The sequence below is a fragment of the Hemitrygon akajei genome, chromosome 8 (assembly GCF_048418815.1).
Source record: "Hemitrygon akajei chromosome 8, sHemAka1.3, whole genome shotgun sequence".
In the NCBI taxonomy this organism is placed as follows: Eukaryota; Metazoa; Chordata; class Chondrichthyes; order Myliobatiformes; family Dasyatidae; genus Hemitrygon; species Hemitrygon akajei.
In genome coordinates, this window is record NC_133131.1 from 165,480,290 (window position 1) to 165,501,361 (window position 21,072).

The window sequence follows — 21,072 nt, forward strand, 5'->3', positions numbered from 1 at the left end:
TGGAAAAAGACAACTTGCATTTACCCTACCTATAACCCTCATAATTTTGTATACCTCATCTCATCTCAATCTTCTACATTCTAGGGAATAAAGTCCTAACCTATTCAATTTTTCCTATAACTCCGATCCTCAAGTCCCTGCAACATCCTCGCAAATTTCCTTTGTACTCTTTCAATCTTATTTATATCTTTCCTCCAGATAGGGGACCAAAACTGCACACAACTCTCCAAATTAGGCCTCACCAACATCTCCAAAAATGTCCACAAATCAACCTAACTCCTGTATCAATACATTGATTTATGAAGGCTAATATGCCAGAAGCTCTCTTTACAACCCTATGTGACGTCACTTTCAAGGAATTATGGATCCACATTCCCAGATCCCTCTGTTCTACTACTCTCCTCGGTGCCCTATCACTCACTGTAGAAGAGCTGCTCTGGTTGGTCCTCTCAAAGTGCAACAATGCACAACTGTCTGCATTAAACTCCATATGCCATTTTTTGAGCTGGTCCAGATCCCACAGCAAGCTTTGATAGTCCATTGCAACCCAATCTTGGAGTCATCCACAAATTTGCTGATCCAGTTTACCACATTATTATTTACATTGCTGATATAGATGACCAACAACAATGAGCCCAGCACCAATCCCTGCGGAACACCACTAGTCACAGGCTTCCAGTCAGAGAGGCAACCATCTACTAACACTCTCTGGCTTTTTCTGCAAAGCCAAAATCTAATCCAATTTAGTACCTCAACTTGAACGCCAAGTGACTAAACCTTCTTGACCAACTTCCCATGCAGGACCCTGTCAAAAGCCTTGCTAAAGCCCATGTAGACAACTTTCCTGGTTACTTCCTTGAAAAATTCTCTAAATTCTCTAATAAATTGCTAATTTGGATTAGACATGACTCACCACAGACAAAGCCATGTTGACTATCCCATATCAGTTATTGCCTATTCAAATATCCGATCCCATAGAATACTTTCCAATAACTTTCCAACTACTGATGTTAGGTTCACTGGTCTATAATTTCCTGGCTTACTCTTAGAACCTTAAACAACGGAACAAATTAGCTTTCTCAAATCATCTGGCACCTCACGCATGGCTAAGGATGTTTTAAATATCTTTACAAAGGCCAGTGCAATTTCGGGTTAATGTTGTCAGAAGCTGAATCCCAAGAGAACAACTAAAAAAGGTGTTTTGTGCAGAAAATTCTCAGTGGAACTAAGCACATACCATGCTAGTTTCTTGCTTTTCTCACCTGCTGACAAATGGAAAATTACTTGACCCTTCACAAGAGACTCAGCTTTCGAATTCTTAACAAGTTTACAGCACATTAAAATAGCAGTGAGTGTTTTTTTAAAACAATTGCAATAAGTTGATGTCTCAGCAGTAACTGACATAGACTTCTGTGATGATGGGACTGCCTTAATAATCTAGATCTTCTATATGAACAGGAAAGGTTTCCTCAAATGTTTACTCAATATGCAGGTTATTGCAAATTACAAGACTTTTGTCACAGTGAAATTACAATAGAAAAGACAGGCAAGGCTTTGAGTACTTAGGTGTTTCCATTTGAGCAGTCCTTACCTCGTACATTCAGCTGCGCTGTTTCTGTCACATTTCTAACTTTCAGCATTACTGTTCCTGTATCTTCTGGCGTTACACCTTTCAAAATCAATGTGTGTCTCTTTCCTTTTTTCTTTATCTCATTAAAGTCATTTGAGAGTAAGGGAGTATCATTTAGATACCACTGCACTTCATCAATATCATGGGACAACTCACATGAATATACAAGATTGCTTTCCTCTTCAGTATCTACATCCTCCAAGTGTTTTGTTATTTCTATTTTTAAAGCTGCAGAAACAAATACAAACATTATTATTTTAATATTCTAGTTTGAGTACATAAATACTTAAAATTCCATGGCAAAAACTTTCATTCCGAGCACAGGAGCCTCACTCAGTGATGGGATGAATTGTTAAGTCACTGCCAGATTCCCAGGAGACATGATTGAACAGCGACAGTATTTTTTATGAGATGAAATGTTCCAAGATGTTCCACAAGAAAATGACTAAACGAAGTTCAATAAATAAGGAAAAAGGTTCACACTAACGGAAGAAAACTGAAAAGGTTTAGAGTCTACAGTTGAACTTAAAGTCTTAGGTGCAGCTTAAAGAAAGGGACTCAAAATGACCAGGACAATAGGGCAGCAGTCAGTGCTACAGACTAACAATTCTAGGAACTGAATTCCAATGAATTTCAATGAACCCTCCTGATGAAGGGTTTCGGCCCAAAACGTCGTCACTACCTCCTCCCATAGATGCTGTCTGGCCTGCTGAGTTCTGCCAGCATTTTGTGTTTTTACTGAATTTCAATACTGTCTTTATGAGTGTTGTCTATATAAAGTCTGCAACTTTCCCGATTACTCTCCACTTCTCAAATGTGAATTTAAATGTAAAAATTCATAAAAGGTGAGCTGATATGCATGGGATGGAAATAAATTGAAGATAAAGAGAAAATTAGATGAGGGGTGATGAGATTGCCCCACTAGGAGGCAGTAGAGACCTAATGAGCCAAATTTCCATACTTAATTTGCATCAGAAAAGGTGGCTATTCGACTCATCGTGTTTATGCTGACTCTGAGAGCAATCCCATCAATCCTATTCCTTCACTTATCCCATCAACCTTCGCCATACACCCATAGAAAGCTTTCTATCTGGATACATGACACCTTTTTAAGGCAACTATTCAACATGTGACCGCAAGAAGCTACAAGAGAGCTGTGGACACAGCTCATCACATCATGGGATGAACTCATCACATCCCCATGGATTCTGTCTACACTTCTCGCTGCATCAGTAAAGCAGCCAGCATAATCAAAGGCCACACCTACCCCAACATTATCTTTCTCCCCTCTCCCAATGGGCAGAAGATACTAAAACCTAGGTATACAGGCTCTAGGACAGCTTCTACACCACCATTATCAAACTCTTGAACAGACTTTTTATACAACAAGATGGATAAACATACACACACAAAATGTCAGAGAAACTCAGCAGGTCAGGCAGCATCTATGGAAAAGAGTACATTACCAATGTCCAACAAGGCCTTGTGACTGCAAGAAAAGCATCCAAGACAACCACTTGCTGTTAGACTGCATATTTTTATTCAGCATTGTTACAGTTTTACCTTATTCTAGCTCAATGCATTTTGCGATTGTTTGATCTGTATGAACAGTATGCAAGAGGAGCTTTTCACTGTATCTTGGTACATGTTGCAATGACAAACCAACACCAATACTTATTCCCATGCAACCTATTCCCCGACGCATGAACATTATTGCCAACACCACAAACACTCCCTAGCACCCCATCCCTCCAAGGAGTTCTCTTACCACTTTAGCCTATCAACCAGCTCATCTTCCGGTTGTAGGAGGAAATGGACGCTCAAAGTAACCTATATGGTTGCAGGAAGAACGTGCAAACTCTGCACTTTCAGCACTAACAATGAGAATCAAACCTTGGTCGCAGTAGCTACGATTTAGAGGCACTATCTGCAGCAGCACTGCACCAGTCTTTCGGCATTGCAATAAGAAACTATGCCAGAACTAGAGAATGGCAACACTCCCAAATAATTATCAAAGCACCTGAACATTAGGAATGTGTAAATAATATGCACTGAATGACAGTCTGAACACTTGTTTGAACTTGAAACAATGTTTGAACACTTGTCATATTCAATTCCCTATAAAATATAGCAGCAGATTGGGCAATCAAGGTCAGGTGACCAAGCAGTTTGAAAAGCGCAAACAAATAAACAGAGGGGTAGCTCAAGCGGAGCAGCCAGTGAGTGAGTGGGCCAATGAAGGAGTGGACCTTTGAGGCTTTGACTCAAGAGGCCTCGACGAGAAGAGGCGGAGGACGAGCTTGCTCCCAGTTAGGCTTTACAATGCCTCCATGTGCCTCTCATGTGAGATGTGGCAGTCTTGAGGGAACTCCCCTCTCCTGCAGAGTCACATCTGCCAGAAGTGCATGCGGCTGGGCGATCTGGAAGACCGTGAGAGGAATCAGGAGCAGCAGCTGGATGACATTCGACTCATAAGGGAGAATGAGGCAGTCATAGATGAGAGCTACAGGGAAGTAGTCACACCTAGGCTGCCAGAAGCAGGTAGTTGGGTAACAGTCAGAAGGGGGAAAGCGAAGGTGAGTAGACAGGTAGTACAGAGCACCCTGTCGCCATACCCCTGAATAATAAGTATACCGTCCTGGATACTGTTGGAGGGGACGACCGACCAGGGGTGAGCCACGGTGGCAAGGCCTCCGGCACTGAGTCTGAACTTGTGGCGCAGAAAGATGGGATGGAGAAGAGGAGAGTTGTCGTCATTGGAGACTCGATAGTCAAGGGAGCAGACAGGAGATTTTGTGGACATGAGAAGGACACCCGCATGGTTTGTTGCCTCCCGGGTGCCAAAGTCCGGGATGTCTCTGACTGGGTGCACGACATCATGGTACGAGAGGGAAAGCAACCAGAAGTCGTGATACTATGACATAGGCAGGAAGAGGGATGAGGTCTTGAGGTGTGAGTTTCGGGAACTAGACAGAAGGCTGAAGAACAGGGCCTCAAGGGTGGCATTCTCAGGACTGCTGCCAGTGTTACGTGATAGTGATGGTAAGAATTGGAGGAGATGGCAGTTGAATGCATGGCTGAGGAGTTGGTACAGGGGTCAGGGTTTTAGATTTTTGAATCATTGGGGAAGGTGGGACCTGTACAGATTGGATGGGTTGCACCTGAACTCGAGGGGGAGCAATATCCTTGCAGGTAGGTTTGCTAGCATGGTTCGGGAGGGTTTAAACTAATTTGCAAGGGGGATGGGACCGGGTGCAATAGAGCAGTGGAAGAAGTGCATGGAGTAAAGCCAGATCTAACATATAGAGAGGCTTTGAGGAAAGAGAAGCAGAATAAAGGGTGTAAAGGTAGTAAGGTAGAAGGGCTAAATTGTGTGTACTTCAATACAAGAAGTATCAGGATCAAAGGTGATGAACTGAGAGCTTGGATACATACATGGAATTATGATGTAGTGGCCATTAGAGAGACTTGGCTGGCACCAGGGCAAGAATGGATTCTCAATATTCCTGGATTTCAGTGCTTTAAAAGGGATAGAGAGGGGGGAAAAAGGGGAGGGGTGGCATTACAAGTCAGGGATACTATTACAGCTGCAGAAAGGGTGGATAATGTAGCAGGATCCTCTTTTGAGTCAGTATGAGTGGAAGTCAGGAACAGGAAGGGCGCAGTTACTTTACTGGGGGTATTCTATAGGCCCCCTGGTAGCAGCAGAGATACTGAGGAGCAGATTGGGAGGCAGATTTTGGAAAGGTGCAAAAATAACAGGGTTGTTATCATGGGTGACTTTAACTTCCCTAATATTGATTGGCACCTAATCAGTTCCAAGGGTTTAGATGGGGCAGAGTTTGTTAAGTGTGTCCAGGACGGATTCCTGTCACAGTATGTTGACAGACCGACCAGGGGGAATGCCATATTAGATCTAGTATTAGGTAACGAATTAGGTCAGGTCACAGATCTCTCAGTGAGTGAGCATCTGGGAGACAGTGACCACCATTCCCTGGCCTTTAGCATCACGGAAAAGGATAAAATCAGAGAGGACAGGAAAAATTTTTATTGGGGAAGGGCAAATTATAAGGCTATAAGGCTAGACACGCAGGTGTGAATTGGGTTGATGTTTTTGCAGGGAAATGTACTATGGACATGTGCTTGATGTTTAGGGATCTCTTGCAGGATGTTAGGGATAGATTTGTCCCGGTGAGGAAGATAAAGAATGGTAGGGTGAAGGAACCAAGTGAGGTGGAAAATCTAGTCAGGTGGAAGAAGGCCAGCATACATGAGGTTTAGGAAGCAAGGATCAGATGGGTCTATTGAGGAATATAGGGTAGCAAGAAAGGAGCTTAAGAAGGGGCTGAGGAGAGCAAGAAGGGGGCATGAGAAGGCCTTGGCGACTAGGGTAAAGGAAAACCCCAAGGCATTCTTCAATTATGTGAAGAACAAGAGAATGACAGGAGTGAAGGTAGGGCCAATTAGAGATAAAGGTGGGAAGATGTGGCTGGAGGCTGTGGAAGTGAGCAAAGTCCTCAATGAATACTTCTTTTCGGTATTCACCAATGAGGGAACTTGATGACGGTGAGGACAATATGAGTGAGGTTGATGTTCTGGAGCATGTTGATATTAAGGGAGAAGAGGTGTTGGATTTCTTAAAATACATTAGGATGGACAAGTCCCCGGGGCCTGACAGAATGTTCTCCAGGCTGCTCCACAAGGTGAGTGAAGAGATTGCTGAGCCTCTGGCTAGGATCTTTATGTCCTCGTTGTCTGTCCATGGGAATGGTACCGGAGGGAGGCGAATGTTGTCCCCTTGTTCAAAAAAGGTAGTAGGGATAGTCCGGGTAATTATAGACCAGTGAGCCTTACGTCTGTGGTGGGAAGGCTGTTGGAAAAGGTTCTTAGAGATAGGATCTATGGGTATTTAGAGAATCATGGTCTGATCAGGGACAGTCAGCATGGCTTTGTGAAGGGCAGATAATGTCTAACAAGCCTGATAGAGTTCGAGGAGGTGACCAGGCATATAGATGAGGGTAGTGCAGTGGATGTGATCTACATGGATTTTAGTAAGGCATTTGACAAGGTTCCACACAGTAGGCTTATTCAGAAAGTCAGAAGGCATGGGATCCAGGGAAGTTTGGCCAGGTGGATTCAGAATTGACTTGCCTGCAGAAGGCAGAGGGTCGTGGTGGAGGGAGTATATTCAGATTGGAGGGTTGTGACTAGTGGTGTCCCACAGGATCTGTTCTGGGATCTCTACTTTTCGTGATTTTTATTAATGACCTGGATGTGGGGGTAGAAGGGTGGGTTGGCAAGTTTGCAGATGACACAAAGGTTGGTGGTGTTGTAGATAGTGTAGAGGATTGTCGAAGATTGCAGAGAGACATTGATAGGATGCAGAAGTGGGCTGAGAAGTGGCAGATGGAGTTCAACCTGGAGAAGTATGAGGTGGTACACTTTGGAAGGACAAACTCCAAGGCAGAGTACAAAGTAAATGGCAGGATACTTGGTAATGTGGAGAAGCAGAGGGATCTGGGGGTACACATCCACAGATCCCTGAAAGTTGCCTCACAGGTAGATAGGGTAGTTAAGAAAACTTATGGGGTGTTAGCTTTCATAAGTCGAGGGACAGAGTTTAAGAGTCACAAGGTAATGATGCAGCTCTATAAAACTCTGGTTAGGCCACACCTCAAGTACTGTGTCCAGTTCTGGTTGCCTCACTATAGGAAGGATGTGGAAACACTGGAAAGGGTACAGAGGAGATTTACCAGGACTGGTTTAGAGAGTATGGATTATGATCCGAGATTAAGGGAGCTAGGACTTTACTCTTTGGAGAGGAGGATGAGAGGAGACATGATAGAGGTATACAAGATATTAAGAGGAATAGATAGAGTGGACAGCCAGCACATCTTCCCCAGGGCAACACTGCTCAATACAAGGGGACATGGCTTTAAGGTAAGGGGTGGGAAGTTCAAGGGGGATATTAGAGGAAAGGGTTTTTACTCAGAGAGTGGTTGGTGCGTGGAATGCACTGCCTGGGTCAGTGGTGGAGGCAGATACACTAGTGAAGTTTAAGAGACTACTAGACAGGTGTATGGAGGAATTTAAAGTGAGGGGTTATATGGGAGGCAGGGTTTAAGGGTCGGCACAACATTGTGAGCCAAAGGGCCTGTACTGTGCTGTACTATTCTATGTTCTATAGCAAAATCAATAATTCACAAGGTAAGTCACCTACTTCCTTAAGCCTCCCTTGATAGGAAATAAAGTAACACAAAACAAATTAGTGTGGCAGAATTATTTTAACAGGCTAATTGATCCATCATTGTTTTGAAACATAGATACTGTTTATGAAGACCAACACATGTATATTTGTGTAATTGTATTGGGTTATTTCATAGCTTATTCATTAGGAATTATGAGCACTATCAAGAAACACATAATTCCAAGTCTTTAAGATACTAGGAACAGAATTAGGCTATTCAGCCCATCAAGTCTGCTCCACTATTCTCCTCCCTTCTTCTCCCCCTTAATTTTTGTTGTCCTTACAAATCAATAACCTTAAACTACCCTGGAACATTTAGACCTTCACATATTAATATCATTAGTCAAGATGGTCCATTTATTTCATCAAGACCCATTGGGTTTCATCCAGTCATAAGAGACTGAGCACCAATTGTTAAGTTAGACTCAATTGTGTCATCAAGTTATGCATCAATTGGGTCAGGAGTGCAAATATAAGGTGTCAGTGAGAAAACTGTACTATTAGTGTTAGTTTTAATACATAGTTGAAAGACTTCTGCATTTTTCTACTTGCCTTCAGGTTTAATATTATAATTTTATTCATCTTTTTTAAAAGCTGCCTAACTATCTGAAAAACATTCCCGTAGTGTTGAAGACATGATGTTATCCTTTACCAGAATGAAACTTGAAATAGATACAGGCAGTCCCCGGGTTATGCACGAGTTCCGTTCCTGAGTCCGTCTTTAAGTCGGATTTGTACGGAAATCGGATCAAGTACGTCCGGTATTACTTAGTGTCAGTTAGTCAAACGTTTGTCTTAGTATATAGTTTATATTTTAAGTTTCTATGGATATAAAACACTTAAGAAATGTATGTATTTCAATAATTAAACCACTGCATTGCTTAGTAATAATTGTAGCTTTCATCGGGGGAGCACCTTTCACATGCTCCATTATTCTCAATTTTCCATTATCCTTTAAAATTTTTCCAATTGTTGACTGACTGTAGCCTAACGATTTTCCAATGACTGATGGTGTTTCAACTCTTTCCAAACGCTTTATTATTTCCACTTTATTTTCAATCGTGATGGCTTCCCGTCAATGGAACAGAAACACTGCGAGCGGTCTTTCACTGGATCGAACTCTGGAAAGTCCGTTCTCCAACCCAGCACTGATCTCACTGCACCACCAGCCTACTGGAACCGGGGGGGGGGGGGGGGGGGGGGTCAGGGTGAATCTTACTAAGAAAAATTTAAGCCAAATACAAAGTTAAACACTCAACACAGTGTCAACGGCAACGACTTAAAATGGCGGACGGCGTCGCAATCCGACTTAAAATGGTGGACAGTGTTCTCCTTCCTCGGTTTGTAAGTACGAATTGTCTGTAAGTCGGACGTTCATAACTCGGGGACTACCTGTAGTCATCCATGTATGAAATTGGCTCTCAAGTGGTTAGAAGAGGGGATATTTCTGGAAACTGAATGGCTGAAAGGCTTGCAGAAGGAGCTCAGCTGGTCTGGGGAGGCAAGAGGATAGTCAGAAATGTTGACTTTCACTTTGCCTCCAGAGATGCTGCCTGATTCGCTGAGTTCCTCCAGCAGATAGGTTTTTTTTTGCTCTGCTTCCAACCACATGCAGTGTTGTGTCTCAAAGAATAATAATGAACAAAAATATTTGAGGTGGAACAGGAGCCTGAAGACAACTCTACAATTTAGGAACAGCTTCTTCCCCTTTGGCATTGGATTTCTGATGATCCATGAACATTGCTTCAATATTCCTTTTTCTTTGAACTATTTATTTATTTTGTCATTTGTAGTAATTTTATGACTTCACCCTACTGATGCTGTAAAACAACAAATTTAATGACATACAAGTCAGTGATAATAAATTTGATTCTGATTCTCAGCTTTTACTGAAAATAAATCACAAAAGCACAGATGCTGCAGATCTGAAATCAAAAAGAGGATATTCTGAAATGATCTACGATCTAATATGTTAGTTATTTTTCTCTTTTTACAAAAGCTGCCTGACCTGAATTTTTTCTATTTTTTTTTATTAGTAAAATGTTGATAGTTTTATTGTCAGATAAAAATTCTTACCTTCAACTGTGAGCGTGGCGGTGGTCTGTGCATTACTTGACTTGCAGCTATATTTACCAGAATCTTCAGGGCTGAGATTTGAGATCGAAAGTTCTACCACATTCTGAACTTGCTTGAATTTGAATCTGTCAGAAGATTCAATTAAGCTCTGGTCTTTGTACCACCTAACCACCTTGGGAGTAGGTGTAAACTCGCAGCTCAAAGTAACAGACTTCTTCTCTTCTACTGTTATGTTCTGTAGTTCTCTCACTACCTTTGATGGAGGCTCTGAAAAATATGTAAACTTACAATTAAAGCTATTGAACAACAACTTACATCTCTGTGGCACCTTTATTGCAATGATTCACAAGATAATGACAAAGCCTCTCAATAAGATAACAGGACAGGTGGCCAAAAGCTAGGTTGTAGATATGGAATGATTAAGAGCTTTTGTAAAAGAGAAGCAGAAAAACAGGTATTGATTGAAGGAACACAAGGCCTGCATAGTGATCTCAAGTCCCAAAGCCAAGGAGGATCTCAACAAAGTGCAAAGGAATCTGGGAATACAGATCCATAATTCCTTGAAATTGGCATCACAGGTGTACATAGGGTTGTAAAGAAAGCTCTTGGCACATTGGCCTTCATTAATCAGATTATTGATAATAGAAACTGGATATTATGTTGAAGTTGTATAAAACATTGTTGAGGCCAAATTTGGTGTATTGTATGCAGTTTTGGTCACCTACCCGCAGGCAAGGTATCAATAAGATTAAAAGTGTACAGAAAACAATTACAAGGATGTTGCAGGGACTTCAGGACCTGAGTTATATGAAGAGATTCAGTAGGTTCAGACTTTATTTCCCGGAGCATAGAGAATGAAGGGATAGAGTATAGAAAATTATAAGGGATATAGATAGGGTGAATGAAAGCAGGCTTTTTTCACTGAGGTTGGGTGAGACTAGAACTAAAAGTCATAGATGAAGGATGAATGGCACTGTTACCTCTAAGCTACAAGGGTGCATAGCTGTACAGTAATTGAAATAATCACACACAGCTGGAATTTTCTTTTATATGCGACGACAGTGTTGCCTCATAAATATTGCAGCAATACTATGATTTCAATTTCTTTGTTTCTGAGAAAGGCAAGATTGGTTTAATAATTACGTTCACTGACGTGTTGAACTATATGCTTAAAATAAAGAATTTGAAGAAATGTCAATTCTTGTTGACATCATTGGAACATTTCAAGCTTCTAGTGCTGACTGAACTTGGATTCAGTCTTATGAATTCAATTAGATATATATTCAGAAACAGACTAGAAGTGAAATATTTAAGTGGATCTAATGAGGATTAAGATGTATCTTTCATCTGGATGTGAAATTAATCTGGACAGTGTTTATCGACAATGGATTTTAAGAAAGACAAATGAGAAAAAGTCTACAAACATGAGATACTTTTGTTGTACTGTATTTCATAATGCCCTTCAATAAGAAAAAAGTATGTGATTTTTAAATTTTCATTCTATTACAAAAAAAACTTTCCTGCTCAAAGCAATAGTTGGTCCACGCAGCTGCGTTAAAAAAAAATTAGAGGGAATATTGGAGGAAGTTGGAATATTTAAAGGGAACCTGAGGGGAAACTTCTTCACGTTGAAGGTGTTGAGAGTGGGGAGTGACCTGCCAATGGAAGTGGTGGACGCAGATTCGATTGCAGCACTTAGGACAAGAATGGATAGGTGCAAGGATGGGGTGGGTATGGAGGACCATGATGCAGCTTTGGGACAATGGGACCTGGCAGAATAGCAGTTCGGCATGGACTCGACAGGCTGAAGAGCCTGCTTCTATGTTGTAGTGCTCCATGATGCTTCCAGAATTTTAAAGAGAAGGAACTGGCATACTTAAAGCTTATTAAGATGGTCTGACCCTGTGTATCCTAGGTCATTGTGGAAAACTGGCAAAGAAACTGCAGGGATCCTGGCAGAGATATTTACATCATTTTTTGCCATGAGCCACGAGTGACTTAATAGAGGTTAACAAAATCAAGAGAAGTACAGATAAAGTGAATGTCCTTATCCCTCACAACAGAGGAGTATAAAACTAGAGGACACGGGTTTAAAGTGAGAGGGGAAAGATTTAAAATGGACTTGAGGAACAACTTTTTCTCACACCTGATTTTTACATGCCCAACACATGCCAATATTCATGTCAGAAACCATGAGTAATATGGGTATGGCAGCAAGGTACTAAAAACTAAAGCAAAATATAATCTTTTGGAAGAACACATCGGGCCAGTCAGCATATGTAGAGGCAACGGATGGTTTATGTTTCACCGTGAGATTAAATGTACAGGTGCCTGTAGGACCATATGCTAACATCCAAGACTATATAGTGTTTGAATACCTTTAATGGTTAATCTTGCTTCAGATTTTGATTTCCCAGCAATAAATTGTACTATGCCGGTCATCTTGCAAGATGTATTTTTCAGGATAAGGCGGTGAATAGTGCCACAATGCTCAATGTCCACATTTTTAGATGGATGAAGTATTTCACCATTTAGTATCCATTTTGGAGGTTTCACATCAGCAACTGAAAGCTCACATTCAAATCTGGCATCGTTTGGCTCAGTCACTTCCACATCAGATATTGCCTTATTGATGGTAATTGATTGCTCTGTCAATAAAGCATATTTAAACAAATTCATTGATCTAGGAGTCTAAGTTTGCGAGAAAGAGTGCAAGTCTGCTGGAGGCTGAAGACAGCCTGTCCTTGGGTTGCAGGACTGTGTATGTGCGAATTGTTTTATTCCTTGGTGTGTTCTATTTTGTGTTCTGTGTTGTTCTGCAAAGTATTGTGTGTTGCTGTGTTGGTGCCAGAATGTGTGGGAACACTTGTGGGCTGCCCCAAGAATGCCCTCAAGTGTGTTGGTTGTTAACACAAACAACATATTTCACTCTATGTTTTGATGTACATGTGATAAATAAATGTGAAATTTAAATTTGAATCTTGGAAATCCACTGTTCCCTGAAAGTGGTAACACTGGAAAATTCAGCGTTCATACCATTGGTTTGCGGACTACACAAGTAGAATGAAGTGCTGTTCTTGTTTGCATTTGACTTCACCATAATGAGAAAGTCAGAGGACAGGCAAATCAGTGTGGGAATACAAAGGAGAATTGAAATGAAATGTAACCAGAAGCTCAATGATATCATTGTAAATGGAGCTCCACAAAACAGTTCCTAAGTTTACACTCAGCATTTAGTGAGGATTTCCATCAGTACATTTTATATTTTTTGATCACTTGGGATCAGAGACTATGTGACTAAGTCACAAAATTTTAGGAAAACTGTAGTGTGTGACAACCTCTCAAGTTAATCTTTAATTTGCCAGTTAGAGCAGTATAAAATTGTAGCTGCACACCCACTCTATTTAGACATCATAGTGTATAGAAATAAAGCAACCTAAAGAAGGGATCAAGAAGCAATGGATTTTAAATGTTAATAGCATTGATTGTATGGGCCTACTCCAGCTGCCCTGGGTCTACGGACTCAATGCTATTGCTTGTTTTTATTGTTAGCACGATTTGTGTTTCTTTCTCTCTGCACGTTGGGTGTTGGTCTTATTTTTAATTGGGTTATTTTGGGTTTCTTGCTTTGTGGCTGCTTGTAAGCAGACGAATCACACAGTTGCTTAATTATACGTACTTTAATAATAAAGGTACTTTGAACTTTAATGTAGAATGGTTGCTATATTATGAAGTTCTGGAAGATTGCTGATGTTGCACCGTCACGTAGGGCCACCAAAGACAAGTTAATAAATTACAGGCCAGTGTGCCTAACATCAGTGGTGGTAAAGTTACTACAGAGGATTCAAAAGGACTGGATCTACCACCATTTGAAAAAGAAAGGATTGTTTAGAAACAGCCAGCCTGGCTTTTTGCATGGGCAAACTATGTCTTACAAATATCGTAATGCTTTTAGAGAGGCAAGTAAGAAGAGGCAAGAACAATAGATGTTCTCTAATAATATGGGCTTCAGAAAGGCCTTTATAAGATCTCACTTAGAAGTCTAGTCTGGAAAGTTACATTGGATTAGATCCAGGGAGAGATAGCTAAATGGATACATAACTAGGAATGGTAAGAAGTAGAGGGTAATGGTGGAAGGTTGTTTCTCAGACCAAAGGCCTGTACTAATGGTGTGCCACGAGGTTTGAGGTTGTGCCTGATGTCATCATTCATAGGAATCATTTGTGTGAGAATGGATAATGCAATACCAGTAAGTTTGCAGGGGACACTAAAAAAGATGGTTTCAAACACTGTGAGAAAGCTTATCAAAAATTACAAAAGCATCTTGATCAACTAGATAAGTGGGCCAAGGAACAGCAAATACTGTCCAAACCAGTAAGTGCAAGGTGTTGCATCTTGGGAAGTCAAACTAGGCTAGGACTTTCACAGTGAAGACTAGGGTCATGGGCACAGTACAGTATAGTGTGACCCAAAAGTACAAGTACATAGCTCCCTGAAAATAGCATCACAGGTGGTCATGGTGAAAGAGGCTTTTTTTGCGGGCCTTCATCAACAGGGCACTGAGTTTAATATTTGGGATGTTATGTTGCAATTGTATTAAACATGGGTGAGACTACACCTGGAGAATAGTGTATAATTTTGGTTACCCTGTTAAAGGAAAAATGACATTGAATAGAAAAAGTGCAAAGGCAATTAACAGGAATATTGACAGGACTCAAGGGGCTCAGTTATAGGGAAAGGCTGAGCAATCTACGTTTGCTACGCTCAGTTTTTATTCATTGCTCTACCAAAGGAGTCTGAGCAGTGACAATATGGAGGTGTATGCAATCATGATAGACATAGAAAGGTACACAATCCTCCTCTCCACCCCCCACCCCCCAGGGAAAGGGAGTCAAATACTTGAGGGCATAGTTTAAGATGAAAGGAGAAAGACTTAAAAGGGAATTCAGAGACAACTTGTTTATACAGAGAGTTGTGTGTTTATAGAACAAGCTGCCAGAGAAAGTGGTTGAGGTAGGTACATTAACAACAACGTTTAAAAGACACTGCAACTAATACATAAACGGAAAAGTTTTAGAGAGATTTGGGCCAACTGTCAGCAAATGGGACTAGCTTACATGGACATCCTGGTTGGTGTGAACGAGTTGGGTCAAAAGGCCTGTTTCTGTGCTGTATGATTCCATGACTCTATCATGTACTGCCCTATTTAGCCAAGCATTGGGATATATTTTAAAAACAAAACCTTATTTTTAACTTCACTCTTCTTTAAACAGATGAAACATTCCAAAATTGATGTTTCCAAACTCATACCTTCTACATACAACATGGCAGTACTTTTGTCATCTACAGCATCACACGTGTAGTTGCCTTCATCTTCAAAAGCAATATTATTTATTATGAGCTTCCTGTGCAAATCTTCACTCACAATCTCGTACTTCTTACTGGGATGAATCTCCTTTCCTTTATAATACCATTTGACCACAGCATTTTTTCTAGAAACTTTGCATTCAAAAAAGACACGATGCTTCTCCATGCCTATTTTCTCCCTTAAGGGTTTCACAATCTTAACAGGTAATTCTGAAATAGATATGTGAACAATAGTTTGATGTCAATATTAAAACTGTGAATAGTGATAGAAAGCAATATTACGTTAGTTGTCAGTTAACATAAATTAGGTTATGTCAGTTATGTTAAATGTGCAACTTTAAATTGAATTAAAGAGTGATTGGCACAAATCGAAGAAGAGTTAACCAACTTCAAAATTCACAACCAATCTTCTGTTATCAGGGTCATGTTAAGCTCTCTCTCCCAATCTTGCTTAATCTTAAGTGAAGGGTAATTGTGCTGTTGTAACAATAAATTATAAATTTTCCCAATAAAACCTTTCACTAAAGGATTCATTTTAAAAATAATATCTAACAGGTCAGAATCTTGTATATATGGAAAATTACTTACGTATTTTTGTAAGAAATGCCTGACCTGAAGATATCGCAGGAAATGTGAATACGAGAGAGAGTATTTAGTTACTAATTTCTCAAAAGACATCAATCAGCCATCTTGGAACAGATCCATGAAGGAATAAACTCCTTTATTCCTCCAAAGAAGAAAGGTAGGATCACTTAATGAAGGTTTAAATAAATAATTTCAATAAATTAAACTAAAATGTTTAAATTGTACATCGTTACTATTTGACAAAGGGGAGACTGTCTAAAATGTTTCTTAATGTTGATAGTCAGTGTGACAGATGTAAAACCGAGACAGCCACATTGACACATATGTTTTGGTCGTGTTCAGTTCTGAAACATTTTTGGAAGTCTATTTTCTCTATAATTTCTAAAGTTTTAAAAATGAATTTACAACCTAATAAACTGACAGTTTTATTGGGTATAATCTCTTAGTATATTCATGGTATTTCTCCATCAGACCAACATGTAATTGCATTTGTTACATTAGTCAAGTCAAGTCACTTTTATTGTCATTTCAACCATAACTGCTGGTACAGTACATAGTAAAAATGAGACAACGTTTTTCAGGACCATGGTGTTACATGACACAGTTCAAAAACTAGACTGAACTACAGAAAAAACAACACAGAAAAAAAAAAAACAACTGCATGAGACTACAGACCTACCCAGAACTGCATAAAGTGCACAAAACAGTGCAGGCATTACAATAAATAATAAACAGGACAATAGGGCAAGGTGTCAGTCCAGGTTTTGGGTATTAAGGAGTCTGATAGCTTGGGGGAAGAAACCGTTACATAGTCTGGTCGTGAGAGCCCAAATGCTTCGGTGCCTTTTCCCAGATGGCAGGAGGGAGAAGAGTTTGTATGAGGGGTGCGTGGGGTCTTTCATTATGCTGTTTGCTTTGCGGATGCAGCTTGTAGTGTAAATGTCCGTGATGGCGGGAAGAGAGACCCTGATGAGCTTCTCAGCTGACCTCACTATCCGCTGCAGGGTCTTGCAATACGAGATGGTGCAATTTCCGAACCAGGCAGTGATGCAGCTGCTCAGGATGTTCTCAATACAACCCCTGTAGAATGTGATGAGGATGGAGGGGTGGGAGATGGACTTTCCTCAGCCTTCACAAAAAGTAGAGACGCTGCTGGGCTTTCTTTGCTATGGAGCTGGTATTGAGGGACCAGGTGAGATTCTCCGTCAGGTGAACACCAAGAAATCTGGTGCTCTTTACAATCTCTACCAAGGAGCCGTCGATGTTCAGTGGAGAGTGGTGGCTCCGTGCCCTCCTGAAGTCAACAACCATCTCTTTTGTTTTGTTCACATTGAGACAGGTTGTTGGCTCTGCACCAGTCTGTTAGCCGCTGCACCTCCTCTCTGTAAGCTGACTCGTTGTTCTTGCTGATGAGACCCACCACAGTCGTGTCATCGGCAAACTTGATGATATGGTTCGAGCTGTGTGTTGCAGCACAGTCGTGGGTCAGCAGAATGAACAGCAGTGGACTGAGCACGCAGCCCTGGGGAGCCCCCGTGCTCAATGTGATGGTGTTGGATCGCTTCTCGGCCTTTTGGCTAAGATCAAGTGTAATGTGATGGTGTTGGAGAAGCTGCTCCTGATCTGGACTGACTGAGGTCTCCCAGTCAGAAAGTCTAGGATCCAGTTGCAGGTGGTGGTGTTCAGGCCCAGTAGGCTCAGCTTTCCAATCAGTTTCTGAGGGATGATTGTGTTGAATGCTGAACTGAAGTCTATGAACAGCATCCGAACGTATGTGTTTTTTTTGTCCAGGTGGAGGGTGGTGGCAATGGCGTCATCTGTTGAGCGGTTGAGACGGTACACAAACTGCAGGGGATCCAGTGAGGGGGGCAGCAGGGTCTTGATATGCCTCATGATGAGCCTCTTGTAACACTTCATGATGATGGATGTAAGTGCAACGGGACGGTAGTCATTTAGGCAGGACACTGAAGACTCCTTCGGCACGGGGACGATGGTGGCGGCCTTGAAGCACGTTGGAACGGTGGCGCTGCTCAGGGAGATGTTGAAGCGAGCAGATGTCAGTGAGAACATCTGCTAGCTGGTCTGCACATCTGCTGAGCACTCTACCAGGAAGTCTGGTCCAGCAGCCTTCCGTGGGTTGACCCTGCACAGGGTTCTTCTCACATCGGCCACGGTGAGACACAGCACCTGGTCATTTGTAGGAGGGGTGGACTTCCTCGCCGCCACGTCATTTTCTGCCTCAAACCGGGTGTAGAAGTTATTCAGCACATCTGGGAGGGTGGCATCACCTGCACAGTCAAGTGATGTTGTCCTGTAATTGGTGATGTCCTCAATGCCCTTCCACATGCGCGTGTTGCCGCTGTCCTGGAAGTGGCTGTGGATTAGCTCGGTGTGTGCACGCTTTGCCCCTCTGATGGCTCAGGACAGTTTGGCCCTTGCTGTTGTTAGAGCTGCATTGTTGTCTGCTTTGAAGGCGGAGTCGCGAGACCTCAGCAGCGCACGCACCTCTGAGGTCATCCATGGCTTCTGGTTAGCGCATATAGTGATGGTCTTGGACAGAGTAACATCATCAATGCACTTGCTGATGTACTGATGCTGTGTATCCTTTAAGTTGCTAGAGTCACCATCGGTTGCAGCCTCCCTGAACATGTGCTAGTCAGTGTGCTCAAAGCAGTCTTGAAGAGCAGAGATGGCTCCTGCTGGCCAGGTTTTTATCTGCTTCTGAACCGGTCATTATTGGCCAGAAGGGCTATTTTGTTAAAATGGAAAGGTGCTTCCACTCCTACTTTGATACAATGGTTTTCTCACGTGATGCTATGTCTTAGTTTGGAGAAAATCAAAAGTCGAACTTTTGATCCTCGATTTGATTTTGAGAAAAGTTGGGGTTCACTCGCCCGCTACTATCATCTGATTTGAGTTAATTAACATGGTTTCCTTCCGATTTTTCTTTAAATGGAATTGAGTTGGCGGATTGATGTTTTTTTTTAATGGAAGCTTGTATGATATATAGCTCCAGGGTTGTGCTCCCAATGGGTTTTTTTTGGGGGTTTTCCCAGTTAGTAGGGGTTCTTTTTTTTCCCCTTCATCTTCTTTCAAAAAATATTTCTAACACTTTATTTTTTTCTAATTATTATTGATATATTGCCTAGCTTTGTTAATCAGTTATTTGCTTGTTTAATTTCTTATTGTACATAATGTCATATTGACTTAATGTATCTTTTATTGTTAATTTTCAATAATTAATAAAAAGATTTTAAAATGAAAAGTAAATTATGTTAAATGTGTAAATATTATATTAATTGTTAATTTGGATTGCAAATCCAAAATTAAAGAGGTATAATCACAAAGTCTTAAAACCATAGTTCACTGAAAGTCATATTGCAGGCAAATAAGGTTCTGATTGAGGCAATTCAGCTGGTTTTCCTTCATAGGTAAAGAAGGATATAAAAGTTGGGATGTTAAAATGGAACTTTATAAAACAGTGGTTAGATTGCATTTGGAGTTTTATATGCAGTTCTGGTTGAATGGGATGTTATTGTGTTACAGACAGTGCAGAGGAGATTCACCAGAATATTAAACAACAATCAAGATTCTGGAGGAGCTTAGCAGATCAGACAGCATCAGTGGAGGGAAATGGACAGTCAACGTTTCAGGTCAAGATCCATTATTTGGACTGAAAAACCAACATAAAATAATTTTAAAAAGGTAAAATGATGGGGTGGACCAAGATACAGCAATCAATTGATAGATCCAGGTGAGAGGGATGATAGGCAAGATGGAAGAGTGGAAGTAGTGATAGAGACCGGGAGTAATAGATGGAGGTGACAAAGGGCTGTTGATATCGAAATATGCTATGAGAGAAGGATGGAGCATGGAATCAAGTAAGGGAAGTGAGGCAAATGGGAATAGAGGGGTGAAAAGAATGGGAGTGTGTGGTGATGGGCAGATAGAGTGGGTGGAGGAGGGAAAGAAGTACGATGATGGGTCTGGGGTGGGTGTAGGAACTGAGTAGATCAGGAGGACAGAGGAGAAGCAGTCACAGAGCAGAAAGCAGAAAAGAGTTGGAATGGAAAGATTTGGCTGGTATGGGGTCACATTATTGCAAACAGCAGTGGCAAAGAATGACGTGCTGAATGCATACATAGGCTAATGGAGTGAAAGTATGTCCGAGGGTCATCCACTATACCTAGTGTTCCTGGTGCAGCCTCCTCTACATCGGTAAGACACTACGTAGATTGAGGGACTGCTTCATCGAGCACCTTCACTCTGTCCACCATTTTAATTCTACTTCCCATTTCCATTCTGACATGTTGGTCCTTGGCCTCCTCAATTGCCACGATGAGGCCACTCTCAGGTTGAAGGAGCAACACCTCATATTCTGCCTGGATTGCCTTCAGCTCGATGGCATGAGCACTGATTTCTCAAACTTTGTGATTTCTCCCCTCCACCCTTCTCTCTTATTCCATCCCCATTCTGGCTCTCCTCTTACCTTTTCTTTTATCATTACCTGCCTATCAACTCACTCTGGTACCCTTTTTTTCTTCCCATTCCCCCAGGGTCCACCCTCCTCTCCTATCAGATTCCATCTTTTCCAGCCCTTTACCACTTCCACCTATCACCTCCCAGCTTTAGTTCACCTGGACTCACCTATCACCTGCAAGCTTCTACTCATTTCCATCCCATCTCCTTCTTACTCTGGCTTCTTCCCCCTTTGTTTCCAGTCCTGATAAAGGACCTCAGCCAAAAATGCCAACCGTTTATTTCTCTCCATAAATACTTTCTAACCTGCTGAGTTCCTCCAGCATTTTCTCTGTGTTGCTCTGTATTTTCAGCATTAGAATTTAGTTAAATCTCACCTCCATCCCACAACCTGAGGGAGTAAAAATCTTTGCGTTATGACTCCATTGAAATGTACAGACCTGTGCAGAATATCTTGTGTTTATGTAATATAGAGTACAAGAGCTTTTTCTCTCAAAGTTTCCCCATTGCTCCTCCAAGAATTCTTACCTTTAATTCGAAGGAAAGCTCTGGAAGTGGCACTTTCAGCAACAAACTTGATCTCTGCAGCATCTTCAGGCTTCACTGATTTAAAGAGTAGAATATGCTTCCTTCCTATATACAAAACAGTTGGTTATATCTAGATCTGCAACTGAAAATATAAAATGGA

The 21,072-nt window shown here is 41.4% G+C and overlaps 1 protein-coding gene across 1 annotated transcript in view; it reads right to left on the reverse strand.

The window, feature by feature from the left end:
* Positions 1-21,072, reverse strand: part of LOC140732397 (obscurin-like) — a 530,964-nt gene that overhangs the window by 410,212 nt on the left and 99,680 nt on the right. The window contains exons 19-23 of the mRNA XM_073054987.1: positions 20,913-21,017; positions 15,264-15,530; positions 12,332-12,601; positions 9,954-10,220; positions 1,592-1,858 (exon numbers count right to left, since the gene is read on the reverse strand). Of these exons, the coding sequence (XP_072911088.1) occupies positions 1,592-1,858; positions 9,954-10,220; positions 12,332-12,601; positions 15,264-15,530; positions 20,913-21,017 (1,176 nt within the window). The remainder of the gene's footprint in view (positions 1-1,591; positions 1,859-9,953; positions 10,221-12,331; positions 12,602-15,263; positions 15,531-20,912; positions 21,018-21,072) is intronic.